Raw genomic sequence first — 14,697 nt, forward strand, 5'->3', positions numbered from 1 at the left:
GGGGGGGGGGAGTGAGTGACCTACCTGGCTATCACCATGGTAACCCCCGTCCAGGCCGGCCCTGGGAGCCTCCATTACACCCCTGTAGGTCACCTGAGGGTAGAGAGCCAGGGAAGACGGAGTGTCAGCCATACTGCTAACTCAGCTCTGGTTATCTGTTCTAGACGCTGTCAGTGAAGCCAAACAGAGCTGCACATCTCTCACTCTGTCAGCTGGGTTGTTAAACTGGAGGGTTCTGACGATTGCTTTCTGAGGGCCAACTGAGACCCATACTGAAGCTGTATGTGGTTTACTGTGGTGACCACGGCACAAGTTGTACCCTAGACTGGAGTGCCATGGATTCGGACTGTGTTGCATACTCTAAAAGCAACTTTAACCAAATGAAAGGGCAATCACTTCTTGGAGCTAAATTAGAATTAAATATTAATTTAAAAGGAAGATTTACAGTATTCTTTTCATATACAGTATATTATTATTTTGTATACACTACCCTGCCTCTACCTCCCACCTCAAGATGGTCGTAAAGAAACATTAAGCTGTGGCTGAGTTTAAAAGGCAGAAAATCAGTATGCTGTTAACACATACTTTACATTCTCACATACTTTACATTTACATTCTCACTTGGGACACTCCACCCTATGCAGTGTAGAACTGTCTCACTGTGTCTCTCTCTCTCTCTCTCTCACACACACACACACACACACACACACACACACACACACACACACGCACGCACGCAGACAGATTGGTTAATTAGCCACCGCACAATGTGAGCCAGTCCCTTAGCTGTCCATTACTCAATGATCACTGACTTATACAGTCAGTGCACACATGCATGTTCCCACCCAGTGCATGAGCATGTACGTAAACACACGCACACACACGCACCCACACACACAGACACATACAGTACGCACACACACATTATATATGCACAGCTAGTTGCATATACAGTATTTAGCACACACACACACACACACACACACCATCTTCAGTGCTTTGGTTCTTTCATTACCGTTATAAAATATTCAGGGTCTGATTGGGGCCCCCAGGGCCTTGCTCGTGCCCAGCTGTCTGTCTGTCAGCATGCCTGCCATCATGTCTCTATTAGCCACACACACAGAGCACACACACATTGGCCTGGCTGAGACATTGTTTATTAACTAGCTCTGCCTCTCCATTATACTGCTATGACACATACAGTCAGATAGGCCTGCTTTGCGAGCACACGTATACAGTACACACACAAACACACACACACACACACACACACACACACACAAACACACACACCCTCTGCTCTCCAGTGTGCTGCATGTCTTACAGGGTGTTTGATTATGCTATAGCCTTCCCTAATGTCCTGAACTGACGCACGCCCACACACATGTCTACACAGTACACATACATACCCTGAACAAGCGCACACACACACACACACATCCTTCCTTCCACCTTATTTCCAGGAAGCCGTCTCCAGCCAGCTGCTGGAGATTGCAGGGTAAATTACACCATCTCCAAACTGACAAGACATTTCACGGTAAATGCTGGGGAATATGGCTGAGGTCATTCCCATTTCCATTAGCGGGACCCGGCCAAGGGAGCCGCTGTGTGTCTCTGGACCCTTCCGTTCTTTTGCCCTTGCCGCGCTTCTCTCGCCTTTGAGTCTACAAGCGTGAACAGAATGCAAGGACGGCTGCCATCCTCCCCAAGGTCATATAGGCTTACGCCGTGATGATGAAATATTTACACGTGATTTAATAAAAAATATAAAATATAAATGAAATGACAGAATATTGGATAAGTGATAATGTATTTTGGGACCGTCCAACATACATGGTTTGTAACAACACTGACACATCTCTTGGAGGATTTTTTTATATATATATACGCCTGTGTGCACTAATGTAAAGGCTAGGATTTTATGAGCCCTGGCCTCATTAGCTATCGTAAAACACACAAAGGACAATGTATAACTTCAAGTTCAACTGAAAATTACTATGATTAAAGTTCCTCTCAATGTGTGTGTGTGTGTGTGTGTGTGTGTGTGTGTGCTGTGTCCAGGCCCACGAGCGCTCGGAGAGTGTGGAGGTTACCTTCGTCACAAAGCTGGTGAGGAAGCTCATGATAATCATCGCCCGGCCCGCACGCCTCCTGGAGTGTCTGGTAAGAAATACGCATCTTAACCCCGCCAATCTACAACGGCTGAGCTTGTTTTCACTAATTTCTCTTGTTATTTAACTTTTCTCATATAATTTATATTTGTGTAATACAGTATATTTCTTACTTTATTAACTTTGTTATGCTTCAGTTGATACTTCAATTTTAAGCACCAATGTTATTACTGCAAATTGAGTTGGGTTTGTAAAATTACAGTGGAATTATGTCCATTCCTGTGGGGATTTTTTTTTTCTCCAAGGAATAGCTTTTTTATAGTGGAGAACTAATCTGCAGATTCTGCACGCATGGTTAATAAACAATTTAAAACTATCCAGCCCTAAGTGAGAGGTGTTCAAGCAGAGCAGTTCATTTATGGACTTCCACTGGGAAGTCGTGTGTGTGTGTGTGTGTGTGTGTGTGTGTGTGTGTGTGTGTGTGTGTGTGTGTGTGTGTGTGTGCACAGTGCACAGTGCACGCGCGTGTGCGTGCACTGTGCGCGCGCGTGCAATTTATTTGTAAATTATAAGGCCAACCGTTCCTCCAGTTCACGCTTTCTGCCCTGCCAGCGTTAGGGGAGTTGTGGCAGACATGGTGCCCGACAGACACATCCAACCCTAAGCAGCCTGTCTTTTAGAGCAGGTGGAGGCTGTGAGATGAACAGAGACGGAGAGAGTGGCCAATGGGAGGAGGGAGGGAAGAAGGACAATAACTTTCATTTAAAACACCTGTAAAAGTGCTTCAGATTTTTATGTTTAAAAGCCATACAATTAGAAGAGGGAAGGAAGAAAATAAATAGATCAATACTAGACAATATGGTACAGTAAAGACATTCACACCGTATTGAACAAGACGCAGTGTGGCTTCCCTGCGCAATTAAAAAAGCTTTCAGACAGTTGGCTAATTTAATTAGCACTTATCTGTCAAACTGGCTTACATCCCCTACATACCGTATATTAGCCAGCATCTTAAAAATGTAAATGGAAACATTTATTCAGTCTTGAACAATGCCTACACATCACCAACGATGTGCTAAAGCACTATGGCCAGCTTTGTGTAGTAACGCCGATAACATTGCCTACAGAGCTTGAGCTTGTGGTGCGCTTTGGCACCATGGTGTAAAAAAATTGAGTTTTACTTTGTTACCCTTTTGACATGAAAGATGAGACTATGCTTGCTTGGTTGCGGCTCGCCAGGCAGGTCATTCCAGAGTCCAGATGCACAGTCCAGATAGTAGAGAGGAGAAATAGAGGAGAGCGAAGTACAGAACCGTTCTTACTGTACAACTGTAGCTTTGAGTAATGCTCTTAACACCATGCGAGACGGGTTTTTACAAATGGAAGTGCCCCCTCTGCAGCACTGCCTGGAGCGCGGGCACGTGTGTGTGTGTGCGTGTGCGCGTCATGGGGTGAAATAACAGCAATAGGCCCTATGTCGTTGTCGGAGGACACGCAGATATATACTTGGTTGTGCCACGTGTGGGTGTCACGTACAAAAAACATGCAATGATCTACAATACAAACTCAGAACACTTTTGAGCTTTTAGCAACGCACACCTAAGTATGGCTCTGGTTTAAGACGATGGTTTGTACTGTGAATTCATGAACCCCCACAATCTAGCCTAAACATTAGTTATACTGAAGATCTTTTACTCTAAGGGTTATGTTGTTCTGTGCCATGTACCAGTCTCTCTGTGTCACATTGTCTGTCCATCTCTATAACCAGCAAGCCAACTTCACACCATCTTTTCACACTTTTCTTTTTTCTTTAATTCCTTTCTGTATCTCTATCTCTCTCTATCTTCTTCTGTGTGTGTGTGTGTGTGTGTGTGTGTGTGTGTGTGTGTGTGTGTGTGTGTGTGTGTAGGAGTTTAATCCTGAGGAGTTCTACCACCTGTTAGAGGCAGCAGAGGGCCATGCCAAAGAGGGCCAGGGCATCAAGTGTGATATCCCCAGATACATCATCAGCCAGCTGGGCCTCACCAGGGACCCCCTGGAGGGTATGCTATAGCATCGGCTCTTCCCTGGGTGTGGGTGTGTGTGTATGCATGCACCATCAGTTGGAGTGGTGAAAAATGTGCTTTAATATATCATATACCACTAATGTTTCAAAGTAAGTAGTTTACTAATGGAATGACTTAACTTGAGGGGACACATTTAGACAAATGTAGGTTAATGCCTGAGAGCTAGCTAGTAGCATTTATCTTTGGTTTTCTGGTTTGGTTAACTTCTTTGGTTAAATTCTTCATCTTGTGCGTCTGCAGAAATGGCCCAGCTGAGCAGTTATGACAGTGGCAACCCAGACACTCCGGAGACTGACGACTCGATAGATGTGAGTTCCAACACTTATTCTCACGATTCAGTTAATTATTAACAAATAAAAGCGTACTTTTCAGAGGTTTCGACCATCTTTTTTTCATATTTTGTGAAGCCTGAAACTCCTGAAAGTTCATATAATGGCCTGTTGTGGCGCTGTCATTGGACCCAGAAAAACCCATAGCCCCATAGAAGTCCATGTATTTGGGCCCAACTTCACCTAGACTGTATTACCTTAATAAACATGGTCATGAATACTTTCTGCTTCCAGTCACTAGTTTAAAGTCTCATTTCTAATGTCATAATATTCTTTTTGGAAAATTCCCATTTATTAAAAAAAATTACCATAAAGTCGCGCATGTTCTGAGGGGCGTGGCTATCGTTACAGTCTATGATCGGGATTCCCCTCCCACTCGTGTCAAAATAAAAACCAACGGAGAAGAAGGGGGGGAAGTCCCGCCTCGTGTCTGGAGCCAGCCAATGGCCAGCTGGGCCCAAACGGATCTAGAAAGATGGCGACTTACAGTGCAGGAATAACAGGCTTCATTTTACGTCCATGTTAGACCCGGGGAACGCTTTGTCCATATTTTTTTACAGTCTATGATTCACACTCTACCACACTACTGCACTATACCTTCCTCGGGTATCACCGGAACACACGCCACGTTTCAGGTCAATCAGTTAGACAGCGCTTGAGTTATTCCTGGTACAGTTGAGTTATTCCTGGTACAGTTGGTTTATTCCTGGTACAGTTGAGTTATTCCTGGTACAGTCATACCCTACAATTTACAATGTAGGCATTTAGCAGAGGCTCTTAATCCAGAGGCATTTACAGTAAGCAAGATCAACACAAGATAATACATCAAATACATAGAAATAGTAATCAAGAATCATAAGCAAGCTAAGAACCTAATATCTACAGATATGTACCGAACAGTAGATCGGTACAGTGAGGCTATGACATGAGTATACATTATAGAGTGTTTTGTGCTACGTCTACATAAAATGTTAAATTACAAATCTAATAAAATGCTAAATTATAAATTCAAATGACATAAGTTTAGCCTTTGCATACGACTGTAAGGTCCTTGAGGCAAGTGCTACGGGCCAAGATGGAGTCTGAAGAGGTGAGTTTTCAGACTGCGGCGGACAGTCAGAGATTCTTAGAATTTATTTATGTATGTATGCATGTGTTTTTTCCAGGGTCGAGGAGTCCCAGCCTTGCCACCCCCTAAAACTAAACCACCTCAAGAAGAGGACTTTGAAACCATCAAGCTCATCAGCAATGGTGCCTATGGGTAAGATGTTTCTCAAAAACAATCTATGTAACGTTCTGTTTCTGTATCATTCTGTTTATCTGGCTGGCTGGCTTCTATCTATCGCTATCTCTCCGTTTAAAGCCTAGAATGTATGCATTGTTGCGTAGTTGGGGCTTATTTGTATCTATTTCAAGATTAGGTTTTTTATTAGGTTAAATCTTGTGTACGAGTGCATACTATAAAAGTACAATTTATTTGTATTGGTTCCTCAGACTGTAGCAGCAATAATGGTAAATCTAATGAACAATACCAAATAAATACATTTAAAGAATAACAGCATTAGTAAGACAGCTTAACAAAGTTTATACATTGGTCCTCCTACAGTATCTCAAATGAGATATTTGAAGTTGCCGTGTGCAAGGTTCCTACTCCTAAAGTTATAAATATATCTACAGTATTTATGTTAAAAGCTGCATATAGCTATAACTCTGCTCTCAGTCTCGGTTTTCTCTCATCTCCATCGGATTTGACCTACATAAGCCATTGTAAGCCCGTTGCTGTATGACAAATGGCAAAAAAAGCTGTCAATGTGTGACATCAAGAAGTGTTGTGTACCTGTAGATCTGCTATTTTTGCAATGTTTTTAACCCATTTTGAGCGGGAACCCTTTTTGGTGTTTTAAACATTATGTTATAATTTAGCTATTGAAAAATAGCAGATCTACAAGCTTGTAGGTCTGCTATTTTTGAAAAATAAATCCTCCAGAAGACTGGAGGATTTAGATTTTCTTTTTTTTTATTTCGAGGTCAGGCCTAAATGGGTTGATCTACCCCAAGCAATACCAAATTGGCATGCAGGTGTACATGTGGTTGACTCCTCTGTGCTCCTCAGGGCTGTGTTCCTGGTGCGCCACAGGGAGACGCGGCAGCGCTTCGCCATGAAGAAGATCAACAAGCAGAACCTGATCCTGAGGAACCAGATCCAGCAGGCGTTCGTGGAGAGGGACATCCTGACCTTCGCAGAGAACCCCTTTGTGGTCTCCATGTTCTGCTCCTTTGAGACCAGGAGACACCTATGCATGGTCATGGAGTATGTGGAAGGTTGGTAGGAGTTTCAGTGGGTGCTGAGGGTACCTGACACCCACCAACCAACACTTTACACCATCCTATAGAATTTAGTTTGTTTATCGAGTAATAACATTCACATTGCATAAACATGCTATGAATAATGACTAATAATAATAACTACTTTCCATTGCTCATTTGCTGTTTATAATGTTTTTGAGATATAATATGCAGTTAGTGTGCACTGTGCAGCCGAGTGTTCCTTCAGCAGACCTAAACTAAGTGGTCTTTCAGCGTCCACCTTTTATAGTGAAAGTAACTGAAAATATTGATGTGGAAGATGTTAAGTCTACTCATTACTTTGCGAAGATTAAATACGTACAGTACCCTTGGAATGCTGAATGCTGCTCTGACTGCTATACTTGGAGAGATCAATAGTGGAGCAGTATGAATTTTGTAAAAGATTTGGACTGGCTAATCATGCCTCCGCCAGAAACCGCTATGGCTGGCAGCATTCTGTTCTCTAGTTGTCCGCCTGTCCCATTCTCATGAACGCGATATCTATCTGTTTTGTTTGTCCAGAGGATGTGTTGATTCTATGGTGCTCTCTGTCTGTGTTCAGTGATCACTTCTTTATTGTCATTATTTTTCTTTCTCTCTCTGTGCTACCTCAAAGAATTTCTGTCATTGTCCGTCATGTGTATCTTACTCTTGGCGTGTTGTTGCTGTCTCTCTAATTGATAGCGTGTCTGTGTCTCTGTGTGTAGGTGGTGACTGTGCCACTCTTTTGAAGAACATAAGAGCCCTGCCAGTGGACATGGCACGCATGTACTTTGCAGAAACGGTCTTGGCGCTGGAATATCTGCACAACTATGGCATCGTGCACAGAGACCTGAAACCCGACAAGTAAGTAACACTTTTAAAAGTTATAATCACTTTAACATGGATGTCTGTCATCAAATTCTCTTTTTAGCCTAGGATATATTGGTGATCGACCGACTCCTCACGCCAAGCATGTGACAATCACTCCCTCGTGTAGCATTCAAACAGCCAGCAGCATAACCCCTTTCCTCGCTCTGTTTTCCTAACACATTCAACAAGGAAACATACTGTAAGCATCTCATTATGCCACAGCCAGCAAAGTGCAGGCATTTCATATTTTACTGGGCAAGTCATTAAGTTCATATTGAGTAATGTCTCAGGAAGTAACTGGTCATAAAGTAGCAAAGCTTTTATATATCAGTGCTGTTGGTCCTATTTAGCAACTTTGAGCATTCATTCAGCGGACATTTTTAAAGGAAAGACTGAACCAGTTAACCAGTCAGTCCAGCCTCTTGAACAGAGATTAGACCATACTAAGAGGGAAGTCCACTGTCATTGTTATTGTCGAGTCGTGTCACTGTTAGCCCTTCTTGTGGACCTCGCCATTCTAGCATTTCACTTCTTGTGGACCTCGTCATTCTAGCATTTCACTTCTTGTCCCTGTATGAGTATAGTGACAAATACACCCTCTTGATTCTCCTGAATATTGATTCCTCTTAAAGTCATAGGTTTCAGTTTCCGACAAGCACTGTTCCTGGTGTGGCTCAGTTAGGTTGCCTAGGGTTGTTTTATCTTCCACGACCAGGATATTTATAGGTCATAATATTTGTTCATCTTCATGCAGTCTGCTGATCACCTCCATGGGCCACATCAAACTGACAGACTTTGGTCTGTCTAAGATCGGTCTGATGAGTCTGACCACCAACCTGTATGAAGGACACATAGAGAAAGACACCAGAGAGTTCCTGGATAAACAGGTACGTGTTAGTGTTCATTTATTTCATAGAAAATAAGCTCTGACCGACGATTTGCTGTTTGAAGTGGCTAGTGGGAATTATACTCACTAGTAGGAAGTCTATCAGTGAGTTCAGTCAAAATGTGAAACTAGTATTATAGTATCTTCTTTAGCAATAATCTTTTGTACCTTGCAACTAAGTTTTGTTCCTGTGTGTGTGACTGTGTGCACACGCGTGTGTATCCATCTGTCCAGGTGTGCGGTACCCCAGAGTACATTGCCCCTGAAGTGATACTCCGTCAGGGCTATGGGAAGCCAGTGGACTGGTGGTCCATGGGAATCATCCTCTATGAGTTCCTGGTGGGCTGTGCTCCATTCTTTGGTGACACCCCTGAGGAGCTGTTTGGACAGGTCATCAGTGGTGAGTAGTAGTACCAGAGGCCAGATATCAGGGTGTAAAACCAATAAGCATCATTAAACCCCAGTGGATTGAGCATGGTTATGCAGCCATGCTGACTGGCCATGGTATAAAGTGTTCCCCATCTAACAACACCAAACCATGGAATGCTTATAATGGTTCCATGGTGCAGTGGACAAGAGGCTATATAAATCTGGGAAAGGGAGGTCCAAATATGGAACTTTTAGGAAATGTTGTAATGTTCTGCAGAAAGGGCATACAAGGCAACATATAGTGTGGCGTTAACTAAGATCTAATGGAGGAATTGCTGTGTAAGGTACCGGTATGCTGAATTAAATAAAACAATCAGGTTAGCTTTAACAAGATTACATTGCATCCTATCTATCAGCATCACAAGTTAATTCATTTTATGAAATACGTGTCCCTAGAGCCAAAACAAAAGTTTGCAAGTGCAATGTTGCGTTGTATCCATAATCCATTACTCAATATAGGCATTACTGAGGCTGTATTTCATTATTAACGTCTTTCTTTCTAGGTATCGTAGTGGTGGGGGGAGGTGGTTGGCCACACGTAACATGATCTAATCATTAGAAATGGTGGAGACACGGAGACGCTGTTCCGTCTTCTACATGCAGAGCCATGACTTACAAGAGATGAAATCGATTGTGATTTTCCCTGTTCGTTCTGTTCCCCTTTGATTTCCTTTTGATGAAAGGGCAAATCAATGATCATAAACTCCCATTGATTTTGTATATCTTTTTTTATGAGCATGTCTCTGTCCATATTTATGCCGTGTGTAGGTAAGGTCTAAGTGCCTCCGTGCATTGCGGTGTTGTATTGTTAGCCTTCTGGCGGATTGTATAGTATTCCCTCCAGCACACGCCTTGCGCTTTTTATCTTGTAGTTTTTAGTCCGAAAATAAACCCAGTGGAACTCTGTGTGTTGGACTGTAGATGAGATCATCTGGCCAGAGGAGGAGGAGGCTCTCCCACAAGAAGCGCAAGACCTCATCTCCAAACTGTTAAGACAGAACCCTCTAGAAAGACTGGGCACAGGTAAAACACACACACACACACACACAGAAAACGGCATTATGAACAAAACTATATATACTGTATACTATATTCCAAGGCTCCAAAACTGTGGAATGCACTTCCCATTGCAGTCAGAACTGCAGCATCACTCCCAATCTTCCGCCGTAGCCTGAAAACCCACCTTTTCAGACTCCATCATGGCCCATAGCACTTACCCTAACCCCTTAGATAGCATTTCTGTTGGCTTAGATAGCATTTGACACAGACTTATAGCATGTTATGTAGACAGCACTATAATTGTATTGTATATAGTCATAGCACGCCATAGTACATATGTATAGCATAGTAGTGAATATGTATAGTTTATTATGTATAGTGTATGTATAGTTTCATCATATAGATATTCCACTGTTACCTTCTTAGCTTACGCATGTTTCATGATAAATGCTTTTATGTGATGTATTCCCATGCTTTTGTTCTTGCTTAAATGTAAGTCGCTCTGGATTAAGAGCGTCTGCTAAATGCCTAAATTGTAAATTGTAAAATTGTATATTATGTAGATCCAGGTTTTCTGGCCGACAGCGAGGATATGTAATAACAGGCACACATTGATATTTAAATCCTACTGCTGCCACTGTTGTGAAAAATAATCAAGTCTAACCTCCTGCCCTCTCTCTCTCTTTCATTATCACTCCTCATGCCATCCCTCGTCCCATGGTCGTCTCTTCCTGTGCAGGCAGTGCATACGAGGTGAAGCAGCATGCCTTCTTCACAGACCTGGACTGGAACAGTCTGTTGAGGCAGAAGGCAGAGTTCATTCCACAGCTAGAGTCGGAGGATGACACCAGCTACTTTGACAGTATGCGTCTTGTCTCCCTCTGTGTGTGTCTGTCTGTCTCTGCACCGTACACTCTGTTAACAAGTGCACTTGGACTGTACACAATTATTTAGAGCTGAGCAGAACACTGATTTGTGTGTGTATATATATCTTTATGTATTATATGCAGGATATATCAAATAATGTTAAATGGTGCATTCATATAGCGCTTTTATCCAACGCTACATAGGCTGTGCATTAGATTCACCCATTCACACACACATTCATACACCGATGGCTGAGGAAACCATGCACAAATCTGCACATCGGGAGCAATTAGGGGTTCAGTGTCATGCTCAAGGACACTTTGACACTAACTCTGGGGGAGCCCGGGATCGAACTGGGAACCTCACGGTTCCCATCCGGCTGTTATATTGTGTACTACTGTATATAATGGGCACTAAATTAGTCTCTTAACCACATGACACCACATGACGCCTTATTGTGGGCATGTGATAATAGGCGGACATTCGGTAAAAATAGGGGAAACATTCGACAAGTCGCAATGTCTTGTGAGCTCATATATCACCTGTTTTCAGTGAAGAGAATCATTCTGTGTAGATAGTTTTAAGTGGTTAATTTGTATTTGTGTGTGTGTGTGTGTGTGTGTGTGTGTGTGTGTGTGTGTGTGTGTGTGTGCGTGCACAGCTCGTTCAGACAAGTACCACCACGTAGACTCGGAGGAGGAGGACGACACCAACGACGATGAACATGTGGAGCTACGGCAGTTCTCTTCCTGCTCTCCTCGCTTCAGCAAGGTACACGCACACACACACACACACAGTGTTCTGATTGTAGCTTTTGTTCATGCCATACAAACACAGTTGCTCTTCAGTTGGCACTAGTGTTAACCTTTTAATTTTACGCTGGACTGAGCAGAGGTAGTCTTATAAGACACAAATACTTCTAATCATATAATTAGTGGTTCATAAGTTACATGTTGTTGCTTTACATGTTACATGTTCTGTGTGTGCGTGCAGGTGTACAGCAGCATGGAGCGCCTCTCCCTCCACGAGGAGAAGCGTACCCCTCCCCCCACCAAGCGCAGCCTCAGTGAGGAGGGTGGGGAGCGCATCGACAGCCTCAGTGGCCTCAAGTCCAGAGACCGCTCCTGGCTGGTGGGATCTCCAGAGATGTGAGTTTATGTCCCAATTCTGGGCATATCGTTATAGGTGAAAGTAAAAATTCAAAATTAATCTGATCCTCACCTTTTTTTTTTAAACTGTACAGTCTCTGAATAATTCACTGGGTTCGCATTACTTATTGAGAACAAATGTAGAATGACGTATGCATGTCTTATGTCTTGTGATACTGCGCTTTAATTATTCAGATATCTATTAGGGAATCTAATATTGAAGCTTCTCAAAATCACCAAGACGCAGGCGAGGGAAATCGCCTTAACACAAGCTCAAATTGGGTTTCTGGAAGCGCTTTATAGCAATATTGTGTGATTGAGTCTGTGGCCTCCTTGCATTTGAAAGTGTGTGTGCGTGTGTGTGTGTGCGTGCGCGTGTGTGCGCGTGTGCGTGTGTGTGTGTGTGTGCGTGTGTGTGTGTGTGCGTGTGTGCACCCATGCATAACTGTACACTGACCAGCCTGTACCCCCCCAGCCTGCGTAAGCGTCTGTCTGTGTCTGAATCGTCCCACACGGAGAGCGACTCCAGTCCCCCGCTGACCGTACGTAGGCGCTGCTGCTCAGCCATCATCGAGATGCCACGCTTCGCCATCTCCTTGGAGGAGGAAGGACCGGGTCAAGGTACTAACCACTGCAACAATGCACTTCTGCTTTGTATCCAGTAGCCTGACAGAGTTGAACCTAAATGTCCAATATTTTAGAGGTAGTGTTACTGTTTCACCACAGTGAAACGAGTCTATTGGAAGTTTAGAAGGATCAATATTTCAATGCTATAAATACATACACCTTGTTGTTAAGGTCCTAGCTCAGACAGGAGCTTCTACAGTACGTTACATTTACGATATGCTAAAATCAAGGTTTTCAAAATAGCTCTGGGAACTAACTTGACACGTTGAGATGGGTTTGCGGAATCATTCGACGTTTTTTTTCTCTGCCAATTGTGCCGACCGAATGCATGTTTTACCCCTCCTCGTGTGTGGTGGTCTGTTTAGGCCCAGCAGGCAGCCGTAGGAGTCCCAGCCTGGTGAGGGGCCCGCGGAGCGAGGAGCTGCCTCTGTCCATCCCGGAGCTGCCCCTGGAGAGGGAGCTGACGCTGGACGACTCTCCCACCACGCCTGCCTCTGCCTCCAGCGTGCTCAGCAGGACCACGCTCACACGTCAGTACTGCTGCCTGGATCAGGACTACATGTCCACCACAGCACTGAGTCCAAAGAAGTAGCATTACAGCTGCAGAATCAGAGCATGCACTTGATGACTGGATTTACCTGGACAGAGAAACTATTTCTAGTGAAGTCAAGTGATTTCTGTTACAGTCTCAAAGGGATTGACAGGCCCACAATTAACAATGAATAAATAAAGAAACAACTTCAGCGCCACCTGGTAGTCACCAGTTTTGCAATGAATTGCAAAATGCAATTCTATTATGCATGTACCGGTAATGTGCATGTCATCACCTGCACACCAGATTAGAGAAATATTCAAAATATGGATTATAAAAATAAATAAATAAATAAAGAATATAAATAAATAAAACTCGTCTTATCGTCCATGGCAATCAGTGCAAAATTGGATTCAACTCGTCTTAACGTCTCTGGCGCTTTAATAAAAACAGAGAAACAAGGGGCAGAAAATCCTTGGCTCAAAAATCAAAGGGAACGATCATAAAGAGGGGCCATATCCATATGCAAAATGAAAAATAAAACAAAATAGTTTATACTAGTAAAATAACAGTAATATTACACAGTAGTAGACATTATACACAATAGTATTAGTATATTAAGTTCATTGTCAACATTTTACCAGGTATCTACAGTACATTAATAGCCGTATGTGAGAAATAGAAAGTACCTGATTGCCAGGATCCAGTGTAACTACAGTCGTGAGGGTAAATGATAAATGTCAGACATGGTAACAGTAGTGTGGGTATGCTGATAAAGGTCAGACATGGTAACAATAGTGTGGGTATGCTGATAAACGTCAGACATGGTAACAGTAGTGTGGGTATGCTGATAAACGTCAGACATGGTAACAATAGTGTGGGTATGCTGATAAACGTCAGACATGGTAACAGTAGTGTGGGTATGCTGATAAACGTCAGACATGGTAACAGTAGTGTGGGGATGCTGATAAAGGTCAGACATGGTAACAATAGTGTGGGTATGCTGATAAAGGTCAGACATGGTAACAATAGTGTGGGTATGCTGATAAACGTCAGACATGGTAACAGTAGTGTGGGTATGCTGATAAACGTCAGACATGGTAACAGTAGTGTGGGTATGCTGATAAACGTCAGACATGGTAACAGTAGTGTGGGTATGCTGATAAACGTCAGACATGGTAACAGTAGTGTGGGTATGCTGATAAACGTCAGACATGGTAACAGTACTGTGGGGATGCTGATAAAGGTCAGACATGGTAACAATAGTGTGGGTATGCTGATAAACGTCAGACATGGTAACAATAGTGTGGGTATGCTGAGCACGCACTTTAGGTAAAATGATACTGCATGAGTAATATTGATTGCATAATCTCGGCGGCGGCAATTGCATGCTATTGATCGCATTCTGCAGAATGTGAAAATCGACGCACTTCTTCAATGTCAGCCACAGTTGATGACCTCGTGTGACCTCTCTGTCATTTCTCCTGCACATCCCCTCTCTCTCT

At 43.2% G+C, this 14,697-nt stretch overlaps 1 protein-coding gene across 10 annotated transcripts in view; it reads left to right on the forward strand.

Moving 5' to 3' along the window:
* The window catches only part of mast2 (microtubule associated serine/threonine kinase 2), a 187,253-nt gene that overhangs the window by 159,562 nt on the left and 12,994 nt on the right, over positions 1-14,697 (forward strand). For all 10 annotated transcript variants that reach the window (XM_083767896.1, XM_083767898.1, XM_083767900.1 and 7 more), the window contains 14 exons: positions 2,062-2,163; positions 4,021-4,153; positions 4,418-4,485; positions 5,673-5,767; positions 6,620-6,828; positions 7,560-7,698; positions 8,459-8,591; positions 8,825-8,990; positions 9,941-10,042; positions 10,758-10,880; positions 11,547-11,656; positions 11,879-12,033; positions 12,509-12,654; positions 13,026-13,190. In XM_083767896.1, the coding sequence (XP_083624022.1) occupies positions 2,062-2,163; positions 4,021-4,153; positions 4,418-4,485; positions 5,673-5,767; positions 6,620-6,828; positions 7,560-7,698; positions 8,459-8,591; positions 8,825-8,990; positions 9,941-10,042; positions 10,758-10,880; positions 11,547-11,656; positions 11,879-12,033; positions 12,509-12,654; positions 13,026-13,190 (1,846 nt within the window). The remainder of the gene's footprint in view (positions 1-2,061; positions 2,164-4,020; positions 4,154-4,417; positions 4,486-5,672; positions 5,768-6,619; positions 6,829-7,559; positions 7,699-8,458; positions 8,592-8,824; positions 8,991-9,940; positions 10,043-10,757; positions 10,881-11,546; positions 11,657-11,878; positions 12,034-12,508; positions 12,655-13,025; positions 13,191-14,697) is intronic.

Source organism: Protomyctophum parallelum, assembly GCF_964188405.1.
Source record: "Protomyctophum parallelum genome assembly, chromosome: 6".
Taxonomy (NCBI): domain Eukaryota; kingdom Metazoa; phylum Chordata; class Actinopteri; order Myctophiformes; family Myctophidae; genus Protomyctophum; species Protomyctophum parallelum.